This window comes from Hyla sarda, chromosome 10, assembly GCF_029499605.1.
Source record: "Hyla sarda isolate aHylSar1 chromosome 10, aHylSar1.hap1, whole genome shotgun sequence".
Taxonomy (NCBI): Eukaryota; Metazoa; Chordata; class Amphibia; order Anura; family Hylidae; genus Hyla; species Hyla sarda.
This window is the reverse complement of record NC_079198.1, coordinates 16,337,986-16,362,810: the sequence shown is the minus strand read 5'-3', so window position 1 is coordinate 16,362,810 and position 24,825 is coordinate 16,337,986. Positions and strand designations below refer to the sequence as shown.

The window sequence follows — 24,825 nt, the reverse complement described above, 5'->3', positions numbered from 1 at the left end:
TCCGGTAAAAATGACATGTTTTCTTTATTCTGTGGGTCAATACGATTAAAATGATACCCATGTTATGTGCTTTTCTATAATTGTACCGCTTAAAAAAAAAAAACATTTTAACAAAATTAGTATGTTTAAAATTGCACCATTTTGACCACCTATCACTAATTTTTTCCATATATATGGCGGTATGAGGGCTAATTTTTTGCGCGATGATCTGTAGTTTTTTCAGTACCACTTTTGCTTAGGTTTTACTTTTTCTAAATTTTTTATAAATTTTTTTGGAATAAAATGTGACAAAAAGGCAGCAATTTTGGACTTTTTTTATGTTTACGACGTTCATAGTACGAGATAATTAACAATATACTTTAATTGTTCACTTTTATGCGCGTGACGATACCAAATATGTGTATTCATTTTTTATTACGCTCTTGGGGGGGGGGGGGGGGATGGGAAAAACGGACGGTTTACTTTTTTATTGGGGAGGTGATTTTTCAAATTTTTTCACTTTTTTATTTTACAATTTTTATTTTATTTTTTAACACTTTAATAGTCCCCATAGGGGACTATTTATAGCAATCATTTGATTGCTAATACTGTTCAGTGCTAAGCATAGAGCATAGCACTGATCAGTGATATCTGTGATCTTCTGCTCTGTCTGCTCGATCTCAGATTAGAGCAGAAGACCCCGGGAGACAGCCGGAGCCAGGTGAGGGGACATCCGGTTGCCATGCTGGATGATCAGATCCCTGCGGCAGCGATGCGTGCGATCCGATCATCCATTCAAAGTACCGCACTGCCGCAGATGCCGTGATCGAGGATGTCCGCCATTACCAGCAGGTCCCTGGCTGTTGATAGCTCCGATGGTCGCGGTCATGGCAGCACGAAAATGTAAGTCACGGTGCGTTAAGTACCACTGCACCATGACGTACGTTTATGTCAATTTTCGTTAAGGGGTTAAGGATATTGGCAGATTTACTGAGGCAAGACAGGTGATATACAGCCAAATATCACAGGGAGGTGACCTGTGACACAGGGGGACCTCACAGGCTTGCTGGAACTTGCAGTAGTTAGACTGACTTTAGTGCAGGCCACGGTGACTACAGATGGACTTGACAGAGATGGTGACTGACAATAAGATGACTTGACTTACTGATGACTGACTTCAGGACTAGAGATGAGCGAACTTACAGTAAATTTTATTCGTCACGAACTTCTCGGCTCGGCAGTTGATGACTTTTCCTGCGTAAATTAGTTCAGCCTTCAGGTGCTCCGGTGGGCTGTAAAAGGTGGATACATTCCTAGGAAAGAGTCTCCTAGGACTGTATCCACCTTTTCAAGCCCGCCGGAGCACCGGAAAGCTGAACTAATTTACGCAGGAAAAGTCATCAACTGCCGAGCCGAGAAGTTCGTGACGAATCAAATTTACTGTAAGTTCGCTCATCTCTATTCAGGACTTGAGGCCTCCAATGCTCTGGACACAGATGACTGCACTGGACCTCAGTATACAGCAGAAGTAGCAATGAGCTAAGAGAGATTGCAGCCCCTCCCCTGGTTATATAGGGGGGCTCTGCAAGGAGCCCATAGGTCACTGGAGCCCTCTGGGTAACAATCATATGGTACAAACATTAAAGCAACAGTCCATTAAATGAAGCAAACCTATATACATAATGGGGGTATGCTGCAGGGAAGCCCTGGGGACATGCAGGGACTCTGCCTGACAGATCAGGAGGACAGTACGGGGCCACATCATCCCATACTGGGACATCACACCAGCATGCCAAGAACTAATCAACAATGGCTTATGCATTATATTTTTTACAGAATACACAGACCACTGCACGCCAAACATGTTGCATGCATATTTTTGTGTCCCCAGTATGCACACAAGTATACCGGCCTGACCGCGTTGGTCATATCCCAAACTGATAACTGTGCGTTTACGCAAGTACAGCGCCACTCATAATGGTGTGGCTGTGCCTGCTAATGCAGCTCAGTCCCATTTGGTCAGAGATGCAGTCAGGCACAGCCATGTATACGAACAACTGAGCTCCTGTGTGTCTGGGATACTGTGACCCCTTAATTCTGCTGGTCAGACCCACATGGCGCTTTCTCCCCCCCCCTTCTGTGGCGCATTTATGCTCAGGGCTAGTTTTCCATAATCGCAGGATGTTGAAGAGGGTATGGCATTTTTTTTATTTTATTTTTTCAGTCAATCTTGGCTTTTTCCTCCCATATATCTTTACCTCACACCCTCAGAAGGAGCTTCAGCATGGAGGACATCATAGAGCAACGTAAGCTTTGAATCCAAAAATGGCGAGCAATAAGACTGAGGGTCTATTCACACGGCAGAATTCCGCCTAAAATGAAAGCCCAATACACTTCTATGGGATTACGCACTCCAGCTGGCACTTCGGATTTCCGAAGTGTCAACGGGAGTGCAGAATCCCATAGAACAGTAGTCTCCAACCTGCGGACCTCCAGATGTTGCAAAACTACAACTCCCAGCATGCGATGCCTGGAAAAGTGTTTTTTTGCGCAAAAAAATATTAATAAATAAAAATAAAGCGCTGGGAGTTGTAGTTTTGCTGCGGCGGCAGAGCCTCGTGTTGGAGGTCACTGCTGTATATCAAGGGTAACCAGGTAGAGCCCCTGTTTATTGACCGCTGTTTCAAAACTACAACTCCCAGCATGCCCGGACAGCCGAAGGCTGTCCGGGCATGCTGGGAGTTGTAGTTTTGCAACAGCTGGAGGCACCCTAGTTGGGGAATGCAGGTCTATAGCTTGTGACTCCACAGCTGATGCAAAATTACAACTTAAGGAATGCTGGGAGTTGTAGTTTTGCAACATCTGGAGGTCCGCAGGTTGAAGACCACTGCCATAGAAGCGTATTGGGCTTTTATTTCAGGTGGAATAGACCCTTAGGATGGAATCATGCTTTGTGTTTTATTGTAAAAAAATTAAAATAAAAGCCACTCAACTTATGTTTTTGTTTTTTTTCACCCTTTTGTATCATTTTCAGGTATTAGTGTCAGTTTTCGAAAAATCAAAGATTGCAGGGTATGAAGTATTTTTTGTAAAATTCTGACTTTTTGCCTCCACAAGATTTCTATGGAAAGGAGGAAAAAACGTAAGACGACATGGGGGGGGAAGATTTATCAAAACCCGTCCAGAGGAAAAGTTGCTGAGTTGCCCATAGCAACCAATCAGATCGCTTCTTTCATTTTGCAGAAATTGTTAAAAATTAAAGAAGTGATCTGATTGGTTGCTATGGGCAACTTAGCAACTTTTCCTCTGGACGGGTTTTGATAACTCTTCCTCATGTATTTATTGTTGCCATTTTTTTTTTCTGGCACGAAAACTGTGGCAGAGACTAGTGGGCGGCATTCATTTTAAGGCCCTATTCACACAGCGGATTCGGAGAACTAGGACCGCTCCATAGACCGAATCGGAATCTACGTGGCAGATGTTTCCGCCATGGAAATTCCACTGCAACAGAGTTTCGAAGATGAATTTTTTTTTCCACCGTATGAAGGGGGGCCCAGTTTCCCCAAAACTTTAGTCACCTGGTTTGGACTGGACTGGACAACGAAGCAAACTCCCCTTTTGAGTATGCTGGAAAAAAAAGCACATACAGCTCAGACATAGTCACCAGATTAGGGTTTCCCACCCAGTGTGCCTCCCAGCATGCCCAGACAGCCAACGAGAGTGTGAACCGCGCCAAAGTGTTTTAGGCCGGGTTCACACCACGTTTTTGCAATACAGTTCCCCTAAATGTTTTCAATGTGAAAACCGTACGGAACTGTATTGAAAACTGTATGCCAAATGATGCATCAGGTTGTGTAAGTTTTTTTCCCCCCTGTATCCAAAACCATAGTCTACCACGGTTTTTGGTCCAGGTGAAAAACTGTATTAAACTGTATATGTTTTTTTAACATGGGCGTCAATGGGAAGCGTACAGAACCGTATGTGCGTACAGTTCCATCCGGTTTGCACCATACAGTTTTTTACTTTGGAATTGGAATTTCAAACAAACAAGTTAAACTTTATTCAAAATGGAGGGAAAAGTTAAAAACGTACACTTTTTTTTACTTACGGATGCAACCAGACATCATTTTTCAAACCGTATACAGTTTTTAACTGTATACGGGTTGAAATTTGTTCACACATTTTGATACAGTTTAGTCAGGTTTTGAGTAATCAGTTTTTCATCAAAAACCTGATACGGGAACTTTATTGCAAAAACCTGGTGTGAATGCAGCCTTATCAAGGTTTCTTCCATTGCCCATTTCAACCTGAGTTCACCGCATGGACATCAGTTTGGTTGCCATTGACAACACCTCCATAAATTTTACGGTTTCCATAAAGGTGGACATATAAAGTCATATATAACACGGTATATTCTTTTGTCAGTAAATTCTCAATCCCCTTAAAAAAAATAATAATAATAAATCTCCTTAATAAACCTAAACAAATCGAAAATTGTCTAATTTGACCACCCTATAACGGAAGAACTCCTCCATCTTACTACACCTGTCTAGGTACACCCGGAAGTCTGCCGGCCTCCATCTTACTACACCCAACACATAACGGTGACCTCTCTATGAAGGCCATTCATCCTAGAGCTGACACAGAGAAGCGTCTCACACACTCGCTCCCTCACAGAGCCCCGGCTCGACCTGTGTCACACACTTACGTTGTAGCCGCTTCCCCCGGTATCGCGGTTGGACATACATGCTCTCGGTTCCTCTTCCGGGAGCACTAGGCAGGGCTTTATGTAGACGATGAGAACTACAGGTTCCATCATGCTTCGCGCTAGTGGAACACGCATGCGCGCGACGTTCTATAGGTTGGGAGTTACTAGAGGGAAAGCGTGTGTCACGTGTTTGTCCCCATACAGGAGACATTTTGTTGACGTTTCTCTTCATAGTCTGCCGCCAGATTTAGTTGTCTTTTCTGACCTCTTATGGAGATGAGTCAGTGCTTCTTCTGATTCATAACTACATATAATATAATGGGTGCCTAAGTCTGTCAAATAAGGGCGCATTCACACTGTATTATTGCTGATAATTTAACGTGTGTGGTTTATAGGGAAAAAAAAGACAAATGAAGCGTCACATATGGGCTGGATGGTAACTTTGGAAATTAAGGGCATTTGGTAAAGCAGTGTTGTGCAATAGTGATGAGCAGCAGGGGCCATATTCGAATTGGTGATACTTCGCGAATATATTGACGATTACTTGTCCTATGTTTGCGAAATTCGCATATTTGCTATGTTTGTTCACTTTTTTTCCATGCAAAAAATTTGCATGTGAAAAAAAAAATGAATATTCATCATTACAAATATATAGCACTATATTCTAAATATTCACGGAATTGCGAAGTGCTGATATTCGCGATAAAAATTTGCATTACGAATATTCGTGCTCAACACTATTGTGCAACCTGTAACTCACAACAGTTAACTCGCAACCTGCAACAAAACAGTAATGATACATTTGTTTGTCATACGCTGTATTTTGGCGCCAACATGCTGTGGCCAGATGTCAGATGGGAGTCAAGGCAGTTTTTTTTTTCAACCAGTGTGCCTCCAGCTGTTGCAAACCTACAAATCCCAGCATGCCTGGACAGCCACAGGCTACTTACATGTCTTACATGTCACAAGTGCAGCTGGATAACCAAAGCTATTATTTTTTTCAGGGGGGGAAAAAAACGCCACAAAAAACTGTATCGTGGGAGGGAAAAATGAGAGGGGTGTAATCGCAACCTTATTAAAGCTTTCAGCAGCTTCTCTGGGTGTCTCCCCTTCCACTCTTAATTAATTAATTAACTCTATTGGCAGCATGTAAATTGTTTCTTCAGTCAGCTGATTTGTCTTCAGAAGGACTTTTTGCAGTTTCTCTAAGTGCAGGAGGCATAACAAAAGGAGAAAGATGAATTTTTCTCTGGTAAGATATACTCCACAGTTTGTTGACTCATACAAAGTTATTTACCGTTTCAGAATATTCACATGTAAGACGAGCTAAAAATGGCTGTTCGCAAGCCCCCATATATAGTTGTAGGCCCCTATACTGCCCTATATATAGTTGTAGGCCCATGTACTGCCCTATATATAGTTGTAGGCCCATATACTGCCTTCATATATAGTTGTAGGCCCCTATACTGCCCTATATATAGTTGTAGGCCCATATACTGCCTTCATATATAGTTGTAGGACCCCTATACTGCGCTATAGATAATTGTAGGCCCCCATACTGCCCCCATATATAGTTTAAAGCTACTATACTGTCCCATATATAGTTGCAGGACCCAATACCACCCCCATATATAATTTTAGGATCCTATACTGCCCCCCCCATAAATAGTTTTTGGACCCTATATTGCCCATGTATAGTTGTGGTTGCCTATACTGCTCCAATATATAGTTGTAGGACGCTATACATCCCACCTATATAGTTGTTGCTTTTGTACGTTTGCCAATCAAAAAATAAATGATTAGTCTATCATTTTAATGGTTGGTTTATTTGAACAGTGAGAAACAGAACAACAACAAAATCCAGAAAAGGCATAATTTATAAATTGATTTGATCCCCCTATCAATCAGGTGTCTATTATACAGCTAACAAGATGAGATTAGGAGCACTCTCCTAAAGGGATATGCTCCTAATCTCAGCTTGTTACCTGTATAAAAGACACTTGCTCATAGGAGCCATCAATCAGATTCCAAACTTTCCACCATAGCCAAAACCAAAGAGCTGTCCAAGGATGTCAGGGACAAGATTGTAGGCCTACACAAGGCTGGAATGGGCTACAAGACCATCGCCATGAAATCATCTGAAATGTTGCAGCACCTACAAGGTGGTCCTGCTCAAGAAAGCACATGTAAGGTCGCGTCTGAAGGCTGCAAATGAACATCTCAATGATTCAGAGGAGAATTGGGTGAAAGTGTTCTGATCAGATGAGACCAAAATCTGGAGACCAAAATCTGACCCCAAGAACACCATCCCTACATGGAGGTGGAAACATTATTCTTTGGGGGTATTTTCCGCTAAATTCTACTAACTTCACTGCATCAAAGAGATGATGGATAGGGCCATGTACCGTCAAATCTTGGGTGAGAACCTCCTTCCATCAGCCAGGACAGTGCAAATGGGTGGTGGATGGGTATTCCAGCATGACAGTGACCCAAAACACACCATCAAGACAACAAAGGAGTGGCTCAAGAAGAAGCACAATAAGGTTCTGGAGTGGCCTATCCAGTCTCCAGACCTTAGTTCCATAGAAAATCTGTGGAGTGAGCTGAAGGTTCGAATTGCCAAAGGTCAGCTTCAAATCTGTCATCAGTGTCACCTGCACTAACCTTTTGGTACAGACAGATAGTGCAGGTGACACTGATGATAACCATACTTACCTGGTCCCAATTTAACAGGATTCTGCTACTCTGTGCACATGGCAGAATTTCCATGCCAGATGTTTCCAACACGGAAATTCCTTTTTCTGTGCCCACACAAAGAATGAACACATTCATTCTTTGTACGGATTCCATAAGGAATGTCCGCACAGAGATTGCTTAATAAGCAATGATTTCACGGGGAATTCCAAGTTTAGGATACGTTCACACGTTCACGTTGCGGATCCGCCGCTGAAGGACCCTCTGTATTCTGCCTTCACATGTGCCTGCACGTAGCGGCAATCCACCGCTACGTGCAGACACACTGAAACTATGTGCGATTCGCCGCGGATGCGCGGTGTACTCGCACACATTGCAGCCACTCCCCCTGCTCAATGAGCTAGGCGCGATGTGCGAGTATACTGCGTATTCCCGCGGCGACTCGCACATAGCACTGTGTCTGCTCATAGCGGCGGATTGCCGATCCGAGCAGGCACATGTAAAGGCAGAATACAGAGGGTCCTTCAGCGGCGGATCTGCAGCTAAATCCGCTGCGAAAATCCGCTCGTCTGAACATACCCTTAGGCTGCATTCACACGGCGGAAAATCTGCACAGAATTCTGTGTGAATTTTCTGTGTGGAATTTATTGCTTATTAACTTTAATGGGATTCCCCAAGTTCGGAATTCCGCTGCTTAAATTCTGCATTCCGTGATTCTTTGTATGGAGACTGCATGGAATGCATAGCAGTCTATGAGACGGCGCATTCCCGTGCGTTCCTAGCACCGGCAGATTATGCTGGCGCCCGCAGAGTCCAGAGTGTCCGCACGGAGATTCCATAGTCTGACCGTAGCCTCAGTGATGTCTTCTACTGATGTCTGTGGCCGCTGCCTCCATGCAGTGTGGTCTTGCCCTAAGATATTCCCATTCTGGTCTTTTCTGCTTCGGCATTCATAAATACATGTTTTTTGGTGCTTTGTATTTTTGTGTGGACAAACGCCTACGTTGGTTCAATAAACTAAGTTGGTTAACCATTATGTCATTATAGTAGTTATGTTCCTGTACATGGAAGGCAGTATTATATTAGTTGTATTCTTGTACATAGGAACAGTATTATAGTACTTAAATTCTTTCACATTGGGGACTATATCATTACAGCTATATTCTTGTACATATGGGGAGGCTTTATTGTAGCAGTTATATTTATGTACATCGGGCAGTACTATAGTTGTTATATTCTTGTATATATAAGGGGGTAGGAGGAACCTAAATCCAGTCCTATAGTTGGTATTATTAAAGTATTTAGTGCTATACAATTAGGGTAAGTATTATAGCCCTTGCATTCTTTCCTTCAGGGGGCAGTATAAGGCTATATTCACACATAGAAGGTCAATTCTGTTACAAAAACAAATCTCCATTTGCTCCATGCACCTTCTACTAAATATTTTACTCTTTCCAATGGGCGAAATCCACACCAGAGTGCCACAACAAATTTACTTTCTTAACCACAGTATGTCAATTTTTTCTATTTCAATAATACCCAATTCATAATCTTTGTACTTTGCTTTTAGTGCAAAATTCGGAATCGCTCTTTCAGCCTAAAAAAACGGGTGCAATAAGGGTATGTTCACACAACAGAATTTCTGTGCTGAATTGCACTGAAAATTTCTGCTGGAATTTACTGCCCATTGCTTTCAATGGAATTCCGCTTTCCCATTCAGACAGCGGAATTTCTGCGACGGGAACTCTGCCACAGAAATATAAGATCAGTCTTTTATTTTGTGGAATTCCATTGCGGAATCCCATTAAGGTCAGTGGGGTTTGAATTTCGTCCGAAATTCAGTGTTCTGAGAACAAAGAAATTCTGCAAATGAACAGAATTTTTGTGAAATTGTGTAAATTCCACCATGTGAACATACCTTTAGGCCGCATTCACACGGCGGACATTGGGCGTGAATTTTCGGTGCAGAATTCCTCCTAGATTTATTGCCCATTAACGTTAATGGGATTCTGCAATGTCATTCCCACAGTAGGATTTTCCGCATGCAGAATTCCGCTGCCGAAATTCTGTTTCTGCGATCTGGAAAAAAGTTTTCGGACTTCGGCTGCGGAATCCCATTAAAGTCAATGGGGCTTGATTTTTGCTAAAATTTGCACGGAATGCATGCAGATTCTGCAATGAATCCGCAAAAACTATCAGGCCACGTTCACATGGCGGAAATTTCGTGCAGACTTCTACTTGGAATGCCCACACGGAATTTCCACTGTAGCTGAGACCCGTTGAATTCAACGGAATTCTGCTGCTCTGTGCACACGGTGGAATTTCCATGCCAGATGTTTCTAGCACGTAAATTCCTTTTTCCGTGTCCACACAAAGAATGAACGCATCTATGAGACGGTGCATTCCGTGCGGTCCTAGTGCTGGCAGATTCTGCCGTCACCCCGCACAGAGATTTTCCATGGGGACATTCCGCCATGTGAACGCGCTCTCACTGTTCAATTAAATAAAATCTATCTTTTTTACTGAGATGTGGAATTCTGCATTGAACCAATGTGGATGCAGAACGCATGCAGATAGGCGGAATTTCCACCATGTGAATGCAACCTTAGGCCGCAATAACACGGCAGAATTTCTGCATTGAATTCTGCATGAATTTAAAGCCAATAGACTTCAATAGGATTCTGCTTTGCCATTCACACAGAATTTCTGCAGCAGAATTTCCGCTGGCGAAATTCCATTGAAGTGAATTGGCTATAAATTCATGCAGAATTCTGCCGCGAGAACCTGGCCTTCAGCTGCGTTCACACGGCGGAAATTTCGCATATCTGCATGAATTCAGCATCCGCATTGGTTCTGTGCAGAATTCAGCAGTTTTTTTTTTTTTATCATTTGCACAATTCGTGCAGAATTCCGCATGATTCTGCATCTAAAATAAATAAATAAAAAAAAGACAGATTTTATTTAATAGAACAGTAAAAGTTTGTGCGGATTCTGCATGCAATCCGCATGCATTCCACATGAATTCTGCAGAAATCAAGCCCCATTGACTTCCCGCAGCCGAAGTCCGGAAATATATAAGACCAGAGACCAGACTTATATTTTTCCGGAGCGCAGAGTGCAGAATTTCAGCAGCGGAATTCCTTATGCAGAAATTATGCTGTGTGAATGAAATTGCGGAATCCCATTAAAGTTAATGGGCAATTAGTTTATGCAGAATACTGTGCAGAAAACACATGCAGGATTCCGGTTGGACATTCTGTTATGTGAACCCCGTCTAGGAATGATGAGAGAGATCCGATAGCTCTTCACAGTTCGTAGTCTTTTTGTGTAGTCGCACTTTCAGCACATCTCGTCTATGCATTGGATTATCCATTGATATTACACAATATACCTTGCACAAATCTCTAGTTTCACCTAGTGAACAGGTTAACGGTGGCAGGCTTGGCGTCGCTGCCATCTACCACGCTTTGTTGTGATAGTAAGAACTTCATTCTCCCATAGGCCCTGGGATAAAGCAGCACATGCTGTAATTGTTGCATAAGCCTGAGCGCTCATGGGAAAGGCAGTCGTGGGATTTAGTGTCTGAAGGGAGAGGGTTGGGTTACGAGAGGTCGCTGTGGAGAAGATCTGTCCTGTGGAGATACGGTATAGCAGGATGGGCCTTTATATAAGGGAAGGTGACCGCTGCTGTAGTGTAGGATGACCCAAATCCACCATGGCTCAGACAGTTCAAAAATGGACTTTGGATTGTCGCAATGATGGCTTAAGCCCGAGCACATATGGATAGGAATAATAAGGCTGGCTATCTGTTGTGGGACTTAAAGGGGTACTCCGGCCCTAAAACATCTTATCCCCCTATCCAAAGGATAAGGGATAAGATGTCTGACCGCGGGGGTCCCGCCGCTGGGGACCCCCGCAATCTTGCATTCGGCACCCACCTCTTTGAGCTGAACATCGCGCTGCCAGCTCACAAATTGTCGGGTGCCGACCACGGGGCCGGGGGATCGTGAGGTCATGACTCCGCCCCTGTGTGACGTCACCCCCTGCCCCCGCTATGCAAGTCTATGGGAGGGGGCGTGACGGCCAATGTGTGGCTGATGTGTGAGATGGAGGAATGTAACTTCACGCTTACAAGCACGGAATTATGGGATGTGTAGTTTAAGGCTAGGTTCAGACTACGGAATTTCCACTTGCAATTTTGCGTTGAAATTGCAGGCGGAAATTACGCTTTCTAAAATGTATAGTGTAGTGAATGATTTTCTGTTCACAAATTCACACTTCGGAATTTGTGAACGGACAATCCGCTTGGAAATTTCCGCCTGAAGAAAGGCGTTGCTCTTTCTTCCGGCGGAAATCCGCACGGAACACATTGCAGTCTATTGGAGACTGCAGTGTCCGCGTGGTCCTAGCGCTGACTGATTCAGCCGGCACTGGCCGCACTCGGAATCTCCGGGCGGAAATGTTCTGCCTGGAGATGCCGTAGTCTGAACCTAGCCTAAGAGACCAAACTCCAACAGGAAATATCCTGGCAGGTATGTACTAAAATCACCTTATAGTGGATAACCCCTTTAGGGTACGTGCACACGTGCGGATTTACAGCCGCTGAAGGACCTGTGTATGGTGCCCTTATATGTGCCTGCTCGGAGACACTCTGCGATGTGCGAGTCGCCGTGCATGCGTGGTGTACTCGCACACATCGCGGCCGCTTCCCCTGCTGAATGTGCTAGGCGCACAGCAACTCGCACATCGCAGTGTGTCTGCACATGTAAAGCCAGCATATATTTGCAGGCACATGTAAAGCCAGCATATAGAGGTCCTTCAGCAGCGGATCTGCAGCGTAAAATACGCTGTAAATCCGTACGTGTGAACGTACCCTTAAAGTCACAGCATGGACCCACCTGTAAGCTAGTGCTGCATAAAAGAAAAAAAAAAAGTATAAAAAAAATCTGTAAAGTTTTAACAGAATACTTTGCCAAACTGCAGTACCAGACCCAGCCAATAGGCAATAGCGGCGCTGTCTTTGGAAGCCAGATTTTTTTTTTTATTCCATATAATACTCATACTGAATCCAACATAGACACTTACTTAACACAGAGACAAACCATGCTGCTTAATCCTTATATTTCCTATAGGAGAAGTTGCACAGGACCATCGCTCGCTTTGCTATAAGGGAGGAGGAAACCAGACTGTGACGGATCCAGGTCTTGTGGTCATATAGAACTGGTCTTACACTTTTCTCCATATTTAACATGTGAACAAAGCCTTAAAGTGGACATGGCAGTAGCTAAAGCAGGATTTCCCAACCAGGGTGTCTCCAGCTGTTGCAAAACTACAATTTTCAGCATGCTGGGAGTTGTAGTTTTGCAACAGCTGGAAATTCACCGTCTCCATAAAAATAATTAACATGTCTATTCTTTATGCGGAGGTTGGAATTGGAATTTCCGCCGTGAAAATTCTGCCGTGCAGAAGACTATTGAAAACAATGGGGCTCTGCTGCACCGGAATTATTCTGGTCAGAGATTTTGCTACGTAAACATAGCCGATGTGCAGGAAAGGCTTCTCACCAGGATTTTGGACATACTTTGCGACATTTAACAAAAACCAATCATTTTAATTATAATTTTTTTTTTTAAAGACCTATCATATAATATTTGATAAATATAAAAATCTATAGTGAAAAATTAAACAAAATAACATTTTCTTTTTTTTTTCTTATAATCTTTAGCATTTTATTTAAAACACAAAGGAGTGCATTTTCATACACCGCACTTCTATAAAGCTTTGCCCCTTTTCACATGCTTCTTAGATAATCCAGTGGAACAGCGGCTGCCTCTGCACCCAATGCAAAAATTTAAACCAGCTTAAAGGGGTAATCCAGGAATACAAAAACAGAGCTGATTGCTTTCAAAAACAGCTCCACATCTGTCCCCAGGTTGTGTGTGGTATTACAACTTTGATCCATTCGTTTCAATGGAAATGAGCTGCAGAACCACACCCAACCTGGAGACAGATGGGGAGCAGTTTTTGAAAGAAATTAGCTCTATTTTTCTATTCCTGGATAACCCCTTTAAGTCGTCTTAAAGGGGTATTCCAGGAAAAAAAAAAAATTATTGGACTATGTTAAAGGGGCTGTAATGTTAGTGTAGTTCATAATATAGTGTCTGTACCTGTGTGTCATGGTTTTCTCACAATTCTTATGTGATTTTCATCCCAATATTTATTTTTACCAGCATACAAAATGACTGTTGTCTCAGATTTTTTCCAGGTTGCAATGCAGCCGAGACCTGACGTCACTAGTCAGCTGATGACAGGGAGTCTGTCTGCTTCAATGGGTGGAGCGATCGCTTGGTGGGAGAGGGATCAATCTGCAACTAATGCAACAGCTGTAGGCACCCTGATTGAAAACCACAGGTCTTTTGAATGGATGCAGCTCATTTATGTTTCAATGGGTGGGGTGGCTGATGTGTGGGAGGGAAGAAAATGGAATCATGGAATTTGTAGGCACAAGAAGAAAACTCAAACAGGAAATACCAGTTCACAAAAAGCTAGCCACAGTGTTATGATAATCTCACAACATAGCCATTTAGCCTCAAGACAAGCGCAGATCCTTCCTAAGCATGTCCGTTACTGCCTGCCAGGTACGTACTAAAATCACCTTATGGTGGAGAACCCCTTAAAATTTCTGCAACTTCTGCTGGAGCAAATTACCTGTCACATGTGAGGAGGGTGCTCCCCTGTCTCCACCCCCTCCACGCAAAGCCACACCCTCTTTGGGGCAAGTAATTTCTGTGCAACTTTTCGAAACATACACCGCCCACAAAGCTTAAAAAAAATATATATTCCGGTATGCTCTAGCTGCTGTTTCCTTTTTAATTTCTGGCATCTCCTCCCCCCCCCCCCCCCCATTTTATAAATATAAAAAAAAAGGTTTTGAAAAAAAAAAAAAATTAATAAACATGCAGGTTACAAATTTAAGAAACAAATAAATAATTTTAAAGAAAATACTTCAAAATGTGATGTTTTTTGTTTTTTTCATTTAAGATTTAAAATAAAAAAAATAAGTAATTCAATAATACTGGAAAAGAAGAATGTAGGAAGAAACTCTAAAAAAGTACAGTGGGGGAGATCTATCAAAACCCGTGCAAAGGGAAAGTTGATTAGTTGCCCATAGCAACCAATCAGATCGCTTCTTCCATTTTTGAAAAGGCCTCTGAAAAATAAAAGAAGCGATCGGATTGGTTGCTATGGGCAACTGGTCAGCTTTTATTTTGCACAAGTTTTGATAAATCTATCCCCATGTGTCTACTCACGTGTATCTTCAGACATAAGTGTTTACCAAACTGGGTGCCTCCAGCTGTTGCAAAACAAAAACTCCCAGAATGCCTGGACAGCCATTTGGCTGTCTGGGAATTGTTGTTCAGCAACAGCTGGAGGCTAACCGTTTGGGAAACACTGACCCTAAAGAATACATTTATCTGAATCACTTTATTTACATTGTCGTAGAGCAGTGTTTCCAAACCATGGTGCTTCCAGCTGTTGCAAAACTACAACTCCCAGCATGTCTGGACAGCCCTTTGGCTGTCTGGGAATTGTTGTTCAGCAACAGCTGGAGGCTAACCGTTTGGGAAACACTGACCTAAAGAATACATTTATCTGAATGACTTTATTTACATTGTCGTAGGGCAGTGTTTCCAAACCATGGTGCCTCCAGCTGTTGCAAAACTACAACTCCCAGCATGCCAGGACAGCCCTTTGGCTGTCTGGGAATTGTTGTTCAGCAACAGCTGGAGGCTAACTGTTTGTATTCTTTATGTCAGTGTTTTCCAAATGGTTAGCCTCCAGCTGTTGCTGAACAACAATTCCCAGACAGCCAAAGGGCTGTCCTGGCATGCTGGGAGTTGTAGTTTTGCAACAGCTGGAGGCACCATGGTTTGGAAACACTGCACGACAACGTAAATAAAGTGATTCAGATAAATGTATTCTTTATGTCAGTATTTTCCATTTATCTGAATCACTTTATTTACATTGTCGTGCAGTGTTTCCAAACCATGGTGCCTCCAGCTGTTGCAAAACTACAACACCCAGCATGCCCGGACAGCCTTCGGCTGTCCGGGCATGCTGGGAGTTGTAATTTTGCAACAGCTGGAGGCACCATGGTTGGGAAACACTGTTGTGGAGAATTTAGGATGGAGGTCTGGTATGCTGGCTTTACTAAGATTCCGCCATATAGTGCTACTTTCGTTCTCCATGTACGTAGGGGTGTAAGCTTCCGTGCACACAGTATAGAAGTGGCAAAAGTGCTTGGTCTAACTTGCTTGCGGCTGATCAAAGGTGACACCTGACATGTCGCGCTGTAACATTTTTACTCCTGTCAAGTGGCCTTGTACGTTGTATGTGAAAGGTCTTTAAAAAAAAAGTTTGTGCGCAGTCACGCAGGTGGAATGACGACTCTTCACGACCGTAAGACGAGTGTATCCGGAGATAAGCGTGTAAAAAAAATAAATAAAAATGCATTAGAACTGCGCTGTGTGAAAACACCCTAAGGCTATGTTCACATGGCAGAATGTCCGCCCAGAAAAAAAAATTCCGGCCAGACATTCCGCAGAACTAGCCCGACGGTAGGATGGCACGGAAATGCTTTCTCGCCACAGACGGCAATGCATTTCCGAGCGGATTCCGCAGCAAGAGTTGACATGTCAATGCCGAGGGCTGGAATTGGAATTAACCCCCGGCAGATAATTCCGCCATGTGCTTGGTGACGTGACAATCTTCAATGAAGTTATACAATTCTATTAAAGGGGTAATCCGAAGGAAAAAAAAAAAGAAAATATGCTTTCAAAATCAACTGGTGCCAGAAAAATCCATTTCTATTTAAAAAACCTTAAAGGGGTACTCTGGTGGAAAACTTTTTTTATTTTTAATTTTTTTTAATCAACTGGTGCCAGAAAGTTAAGCAGATTTGGAAAATTACTTCTATTTAAAAATCTTAATCCTTCCAGTACTAATCAGCTGCTGTATGCTCCACAGGAAGTTCTTTTCTATTTGAATTTCTTTCCAGTCTGACCACAGTGCTCTCTGCCGACACCTCTGTCCATCCCCATAGCAAACCTGTTCTGCTCTGGACAGTTCCTGACACGGACAGAGGTGTCAGCAGAGAGCACTGTGGTATGACTGGAAATAACTATACAACTTCCTATGGAGCATACAGCAGCTGATAAGTACTGGCAGGATTAAGATTTTTAAATACAAGTAATTTACAAATCGGTTTAACTTTCTGGAGCCAGTTGATTTAAAAAAAATAAAAATAATTGTTTTCCACTGGAGTACCCCTTTAAGCCTTCCAGTGCTTACCAGCTGCTGTATTCTCCAGAGGAAGTTGTGTAGTCCTGATAATATGGCTTTCTGCAGCCATCTCTGTCTGTCAGTATCAGAAACTGTCCACAACAGGAGAGGTTTTCTATGGGGATTTGCTCCTGCTCCAGACAGTTCCTGACACGGACAAAGGTGGCAGCAGAGAGCACTGTGTTCAGATTGGAAAGAACTACACAACCTATGGAGCATACAGTAGCTGAAGGAAGGATTAAGATTTTTTTAATAGAAGTAATTTACATATCTGTTTAACTTTCTGGCACCAGTTGATATAAAAAAAAAAAAAAAAAAAAAAAAAAAAAAAAAAGTTTTCAAAGGGAGTACCCCTTTAATGGGGTTTCTATATGCCCTTCCTATTTCTATGTAAAACCTGCATAGGTTTGGGCAGGCCACATACAAGTCTATGTAGGTTCAGATGTATCCGGGGAGTCGTGCTGGTTCATTACAGATCGGAGGCTGGAGGCCGGTACGTGCAGAATCCCTTTCAGGTCACCTGATTTCCTGTAAAATTGCAGCAGATACCGAGGGAGCCGTCCTGTAATTAGGGAGATTAGTGGAACGTTATTTAAGTCATTTACTGTTCATTAATGCAAAGGAGCTCCAGAGCGAAGCTCCAATTCAGGCGATATTTGGAGATTAAAAAGCAGAAGCTTCAAGGAGCAATGATGTTTTGGGTAAGTTTAGGCAGAAGGTCATTCGCTTCCCTTCCCAGAAATCAGATGCGATTCAGGAGGAAGTGATACATGGACTAGAAGTATTTTTTTTTTAATCAACTGTTGCCAGAATGTTAAACAGATTTGTAAATTACTTCTATTTAAAAATCTTAATCCTTCCAGTACTTAGTAGCTGCTGTATATTCCACAGGAAGTTGTATTTCTTTCTGGCGTTTTCAGTCTGACGACAGTGCTCTCTGCTGACACCGGCGGTCGGACCCCCTGCGATCTGAAACTTATCTCCTATCCTCAGCACTGGACTACCCCTTTAACTTACAGTTTTCTTTTTCAATCCAAAAATACACTTACACGTTCAACTAAGGCTAAGTGCACATCTGCGTTGGAGCTCCATCAGTGTCCGCTCCTATCAGCAAACTGCACCAATGGATCCCATTGACTTGAATGGGGTCAGTCTGTCTTCAACGATATCCATTGTTTTACAAGATTTGAGCCAAAAAAAAGAAAAAAAACGGACACGCTGTATTTTTTCTCCGCTTAAAGGGGTTCTCCACCATAAGCTGATTTTAGTACGTACCTGGCAGACAGTAATGGACATGCTTAGGAAGGATCTGTGCTAGTCTTGGGCTAAATGGCTATGTTGTGAGATTACCATAACACTGTGGCTAGCTTTCTGAGAACTTGCATTTCCTGTTTTCAGTTTTCTTGTTTGCCTACAAATCCCATATAACCATTTTGCTCCTTCCCACACATCAGCCACCCCACCCATTGAAACTAAATGAGCTGCAGACCTGTGGTCTTCAATCAGGGTGCCTACAGCTGTTGCATTAGTTACAGACTGATCCGTCCACCCATTGAAGCAGACAGGCTCCCTGTCATCAGCTGACTAGTGAGTCAGGTCTCGACCGCATTGCAAGCTGGGAAAAATCTGAGACAACAGTCATTTTGTATGCTGTTAAAAATAAATATTGGGGTGAAAATCACATAAGAATTGTGAGAAAACCGTCACACACAGATACAGACACTATATTATGAACTACACTAACTTTACAGCCCCTGTAGCATAGTCAAATAAAAAAAATCCTGGAATACCCCTTTAAGTCCTGTAACTTTTAAGGATTCATCGAAAGGAGCTTCAGGCCTTAGTATGTGAGCAGGGGAAAGGTGGTGGTGAGGGGTTAGTAAGGTGCTGCCAGACTTCTCAGCCGTGTTGATCTGCCCTGATCTTATCGGACATCTGCCGTCGGGGGACAGTCACGAGGCCCCATAAACATTAGACTGTGCATGGGCAGCTTTAGGACATTGCACAGGATGCAGCAGGACCGAACCGTCTGCAGCTGTCAGGGCATGCTGGTAACTGTAGTGTAACTGCTGGGAGTTGTATGTTAGTGCTCTCATAGGATAGACCAGTGTTTCCCCAACCAGAGTGCCTCCAGCTGTTGCAAAACTGCAACAGCCTTTGGCTGTCCGGGCATGCTGGGAGTTTTGCAACAGCTGGAGGCGCACTGGTTGTGGAAACACTAGGGGATAAGTGTGATCGCGGGGCTCTGTCCATCTGCTGGGACCCCTAGAAACCTGATAGCACAGAGGATACCTAGTGCTAGGCATTGAATACAAATATGTACAGATTCACTGGCAGTAACCACCAGATTTGGAAAATCTAAATAATTAGGATACGCAGGTAAATTTTCTGAACTGAGGGTCACACGTGGAAGATAACAAAATTGTTGCAAAGGGTTAAAAGAATCAAAACCACTACAAGCCGCAAAGGAAATTTCAACTTTTTTTTTTTTTTTTTATTGTTTTAAGATATACATTCTTAAATGTGAACAGACTTTTGCTAAATATATTTACAATCTGTGTGTATACAGGGGAACCATTTTTTGTTTTTGTTTTTGCCAATATACAGAATGAAGTTAAACCTGACATTTCTACCCCTTCCCAGAGCAAGACCACCCACCCTGCCCCTGTGCCCACTTGCATTGCCAATTTGGTATGCACTGAGCTATTTCCCACTGTGCCACAAAGTTCAACACCATGAGGTTTTTTATTTTTTTACCCCCCCCCCCAGACACTAAGCTGGCAGTGAAAGAGTTAAAACCCCAGAGACTCTCACAATGCTTATGAGGTTGCTGAAGGTCCTGAGGATTACCGGGATGGGTGTAGGAGGCCCTTGGCAGGAGGAGAACTAATCAAGCCTTATATTCTATGGCAGTGTTTCCCAACCAGGGTGCCTCCAGATGTTGCAAAACTACAACTCCCAGCATGCCTGGACAGCCTTCGGCTGTCCAGGCATGCTGGGAGTTGTAGTTTTGCAACACCTGGAGGCACCCTGGTTGGGAAACACTGTTCTATGGAGTAGAGACACCCGTCCTGAAGGAGTTTCCTAGAAGGTCTTCAAATAAAACCAGGTCTAATTTCAGGAAGAAGAAAAAAAAAAAAAAACTAAAAAAACTTTTTCTAATCTCAGACAACCTCTTAACATTTCATAGAGAACAGCAAACTCTTAAAAATAAGGCTCTTCACTTAAAAACTTGGTACAAAATTCTGGTCAACGTGACAAAGAAGGAAACTTTTTGATGATGCCAAGACTTCTGCGCCTTCAGCTCTGAAACAATAAAGTTTTAAAGATAAACAATTTTTTTTTATTTTTTTTTTTAAAGAAAAAAATCTGATTACTATTGCAGGATCAAGCTTTGAGACTAGAGATGAGCGAACTTACAGTAAATTCGATTCGTCACGAACTTCTCGGCTCGGCAGTTGATGACTTATCCTGCATAAATTAGTTCAGCTTTCAGGCGCTCCGGTGGGCTGGAAAAGGTGGATACAGTCCTGGGAAAGAGTCTCCTAGGACTGTATCCACCTTTTCCAGCCCACGGGAGCACCTGAAAGCTGGACTAATTTATGCAGGAAAAGCCATCAACTGCCGAGCCGAGAAGTCCGTGACGAATCGAATTTACTGTAAGTTCGCTCATCTCTATTTGAGACCATAATAGTAGACAGACTGGTTGATAGAGACCTGCTGCCTAGCAACCAAAAATTGTAAAAGTTGGGTATGTACGTTAACAAGTCTGTCTTGTCTCAGTGTTGGGAGTGTCCGTGTTCTGACAGTGCATCTCATAGTGCAATATTAATCAGATTTTTCTTAAAGGGGTACTACGGTGAAAAACTTTTTTTTATTTTTTTTTTTAAATCAACTGGTGCCAGAAAGTTAAACAGATTTGTAAATGACTTCTATTAAAACATCTTAATCCTTCCTGTACTTAGCTTCTGAATACTACAGCGGAAATTATTTTCTTTTGGAAACACAGAACTGTCTGCTGGCATCACGAGCACAGTGCTCTCTACTGACATCTCTGTCCATTTTATGAACTGTCCAGAACAGCATATGTTTGCTATGGGGATTTCCTTTTACCCTGGACAGTTCCTAAAAATGGACAGAGATGTCAGCAGAGAGCACTGTGCTTGTGATGTCAGCAGACAGCTCTGTTTCAAAAAGAAAATAATTTCCGCTGTAGTATTCAGCAGCTAATAAGTACAGGAAGGATTAAGATTTTTTTTTATAGAAGTAATTTACAAATCTGTTTAACTTTCTGGCACCAGTTGATTTAAAAAAATAAAATAAAAAAAATAAAGTTTTTTCATTGGAGTACCCCTTAAAAAAAATAAAAATAAACTAACTAGCACTCTTTCAAAGAGCTAAGCAGTATTTAGTTAATTATTTTTGGTATGTTTATCCCAACAATCCATTGTCAACAATTCATTACTTAAAAAGATTAAATAGAATTTGATGAACCTATCTGAACCGATTATAACCCTACATAGGACATAATCTGTCAACAATGGTGCGTTATAGATATTTATCTAAGACAGACATTAAATTCTGCCAGGGGCATCGTAACATCCCCAAAAGGCCAAACATTGTAAAAATTGAAGGAAAAAAAAAAATATGAAAAAAAATGAAAAAGAAAAAAACATGGGCAGAAAAAAATAAAATAAAAAAACATGGGCAGAGAACACCATTTCTGCATATGGCGGGAATTGGGGCAGATGTGTATTTAAGACTATTCGTGATGCAGCCTGCAAGTCATCTCGATAAGGCACATTTGTGTAGGTCTGATTGTAACGACAAGGCGAAAAAACGCCACAGAGGCTAGGTTACCATTTTTTTTGTTTTAAGAACCAGCAGTCCCCATTAAAAAAAAAAGCTTGGGGACAGAAATAAAAATTATAAACAATATTTTACATGGAGGCAGAACATCACGGTTGCAGCAACGAATGTCCTGCAAATTACAGAGTCAGAGGAGCTCCTATGAAGGAACTTGAATATTTTGAGGGTGGATTAAAGGGAAAAAAAATAAAATATATAAAAAAAAAAAAAAAAAAACCATTTCCAGTAAGCCACATGTCATAGTGGGCAGCATCCTGCAGAAAAAAATTACACGGAATAGACTTGTTTATTATATGTATACATATATATTTTCCTTTTAATGGGGCGATACATAAAACACACCCCTATATTAATTTTTTTTTTAACTATTATTTCCTTTACCTTTTAAAAAATAAAATGAAAAGAAAGTGAACCAGGACAGCTCACTAGAGTTCAGATTAGCAGGAGGGAGGGAAGGCAAGGGTATAAAAGTTTATAAAAATCTGGGAGGAAGAAAAAAAAAAAAATCATTATACAATATCATATAAAACTCGAAATTTGTAAGGCAACACTCATGAAAATTGATGTGTGGGATTAACCGTTTCCTGGTGGGAGAGGCACTGCAGGGCAGAGGAGTTCCTCAGGGAAACAGTTAACTATCCTGATGGTACAGATGGTAGGGAAAATGCTGGGGTGCGTGAATGCCCAGGGTAAAATGAGGGGGTGTTGCGCCCCAAAAACCTGAGAAAGCACCAGTCTTTAGCTGGCAAGGGCAGGGCATACTTGTGGAATATGATTTCCTTTGGATTTATAAAGTATTTTTTATTTTTTTTACATGTAAAAATTTAAGGAAAAAAATAAAAAAGGAGAAAAAGCACCCTGTTTGACGACCCAGCTTAATGCCATGCAGAGGGAAGCAATATTTACATATGTACGAAATAAAAGGAGGTTAAAATGTCCACCCAATGATAAGTGAGATCATTTAAAGCAATTTTCTTATGTTAAAAAATAAAAGCATTTCTACAGCGAACCCAGTTATTTTCATGTATTTTTTTCCCCCCCTCTTCGTTTAAAGTCTTCCCTCCCACCCAAAACATTTATAAAATAAAATATGGGATTATAAAAACAAAAGGTCCTTACATCCAGGGAACCTAAGGACCCTTTTTTTTGGGTTGGGGGGGGGGGGTAATTAAATTCCACTGGAACATGATCCCACAATGGGAATCAATCTGCATATAGGTGACCAGGCTACGCTTGGTGGGCCCAGTAAGTCCTCCATTAGGAATCCCGGCTTTCCAATGACAGTTCCTCTGTAGCTCTCTGGAGATCGGTGCTCACCCTTCTACAGGGGGTTCCACCGGGCTGTGGAGGAAGCTTTGGCTCCTCCTGATTACTTCGCACTTTTTTGTCCGAATCCTCTGCTCCTCCCTCGGCCTCCAGACGTTGATCCTCACTCCAACGACGTTTAAAGCGCAACTTAAGAGGGATGCAACGGCCACTTTCACTTCCCGATTCTTCTTCCCTACCAGGTGGAATTGGTGGAGGGATTTTTTGCTCTGGGGCCGTGGGTGCCTTAAACACCTCCTCGTCTTCTTCCTCTTCTTCACTGATGTCTGTCACCTCCACCATGAGTTCCTCATCATCTTCCTCAGCATCAGAGATGGGCTCTACTTTGATTTGTGGAACCCCAGAGGAAGAGGAGGTAGATGAACTAGGTTCCATGAGTCGGTCCCGCTGCTTTTTGCCCAAAGGAGGAGGCTGAAGTTTAAATTTGAACGGAGGCTCATCGGGAGGCAAATGTAGAGGCTTTTCAGGGCGCTGTGGTTGAGGCACCACAATACTGGGGTAGTGCAAAAATGCTCGTGGGCTAAGGTGGTAGTTATACACGCTCTGCGTGTGTGCCTGAAGGTAACGCTTCATGTCTTCGGGGTTGAATGAAAAATGACTACCGCCTGGGTACATGGGGCTCAGAGTGGGAGATGGTGTATAGTTCATATGATTAGGGGTCATCGGTAAGGCAGGTGACAGCTGTGGGGGCAATAGGCCAGTAGGAGCACCCATAGGCGACACTGGGAATGGGCTAAGGGGTTCTGGCACCCGTGGACGAGGGTAGACCCTGAAGATGCCCTCATGAGAGAGTCGAGGAAGTGGCGGCCCTCTGAATGCTGGGATGTCAGGCCCAGGGCCTCTTCGGTGCTGCTCCTCACTCAGGCTCTCTTCTACTTCAGAGTTTGCTGAAGTTCCATCGCTGCAGTCACTAACCGATCCTCGGGCTAGACGCCGTGCCACAGATGAAAAGAAGGTTGGTGAACGTAGCTCTTCACTGGGAGACAAAACATCTGATGGGGTGCAGGGTGGGAAACGGAAATGCGTTCCTCCTGATGGTACAGGTGGAGCACTCTGAGGTACTGGCCCTCCTATAAGACAAAAAAGAACTATTAGAGACAAAGCACATGATTTTACTGGCTATAGTAACTGCATAAAAAAATAAAAAGGCGGAAAGCGATAGAAAATCCTTCACAATTGTATACAAAATGGGTGACATTTTACTTGGAGATGCCAATAACCCTCAATGCAAGTCTATGGGAGGGGGCGTGACGGCCGTCACGCCCCCTCCCATAGACTTGCATTGAGGGGACGGGGTGTGACGTCACACGGGGGAGGAGTCCTGGCGTCACGGACTTCCGTTCCGTGGTCGCGACACAGATCCTCCAGCGCTTCCAGACAAGAAACAGGTGGGTGCCGCATGAAATATTGCGGGGGTCCCCAGCAGCAGGACCCCCGCGAGCAGACATCTTATCCCCTATCCAAAGGATAGGGGATAAGATGTCTAGGGTGGGAGTACCCCTTTAAGTCAGCAAGAATGGGAGGCTCTTACAGAGGGCTATAGTAGGAAGCCTGAACATTGCCATGAAAACTAATATTAAAAAAAAAACACAACTTAGGGGAAGAGGGTATAGGTTTTTTGATTGCTAGGGGTACCAGCAGACAGACCCCCAGCGATCAGACACTTCTCTCCTATCCTAGTGTTTCCCAACCAGTGAGCCTCCAGCTGTTGAAAACCTACAACTCCCAGCATTTGGCTCTCCGGGCATAAAAGGAAGTTGTAGTTTTGCAACAGCTGGAGACACACTGGTTGGGAAACACTGCACAATCCTATGGGAGCGCCAGAGATGCCAGATTGCTGTACAAGGGGATACTTAACATTCCCAAAGAAATCAATGTAGTTTTAGTTTTGCAACAGCTGGAGGCAC

General features: G+C 42.9%; 2 protein-coding genes and 1 long non-coding RNA gene across 5 annotated transcripts in view; 1 reads left to right on the top strand and 2 right to left on the bottom strand.

Annotated features, from left to right (window-relative positions):
• Positions 1-4,810, bottom strand: part of GSK3A (glycogen synthase kinase 3 alpha) — a 39,115-nt gene extending 34,305 nt beyond the window's left edge. The window contains exon 1 of the mRNA XM_056542928.1: positions 4,688-4,810. Coding sequence (XP_056398903.1) covers positions 4,688-4,727 — 40 coding nt within the window. The 5' untranslated portion in view covers positions 4,728-4,810. The remainder of the gene's footprint in view (positions 1-4,687) is intronic.
• Positions 1-24,825, top strand: part of LOC130293806 (uncharacterized) — a 103,348-nt gene that overhangs the window by 74,871 nt on the left and 3,652 nt on the right. The window lies entirely within an intron of this gene.
• Positions 21,038-24,825, bottom strand: part of ERF (ETS2 repressor factor) — a 53,407-nt gene continuing 49,619 nt past the window's right edge. For both annotated transcript variants that reach the window (XM_056542925.1, XM_056542926.1), the window contains exon 4: positions 21,038-23,988. In XM_056542925.1, coding sequence (XP_056398900.1) covers positions 22,850-23,988 — 1,139 coding nt within the window. In that variant the 3' untranslated portion in view covers positions 21,038-22,849. The remainder of the gene's footprint in view (positions 23,989-24,825) is intronic.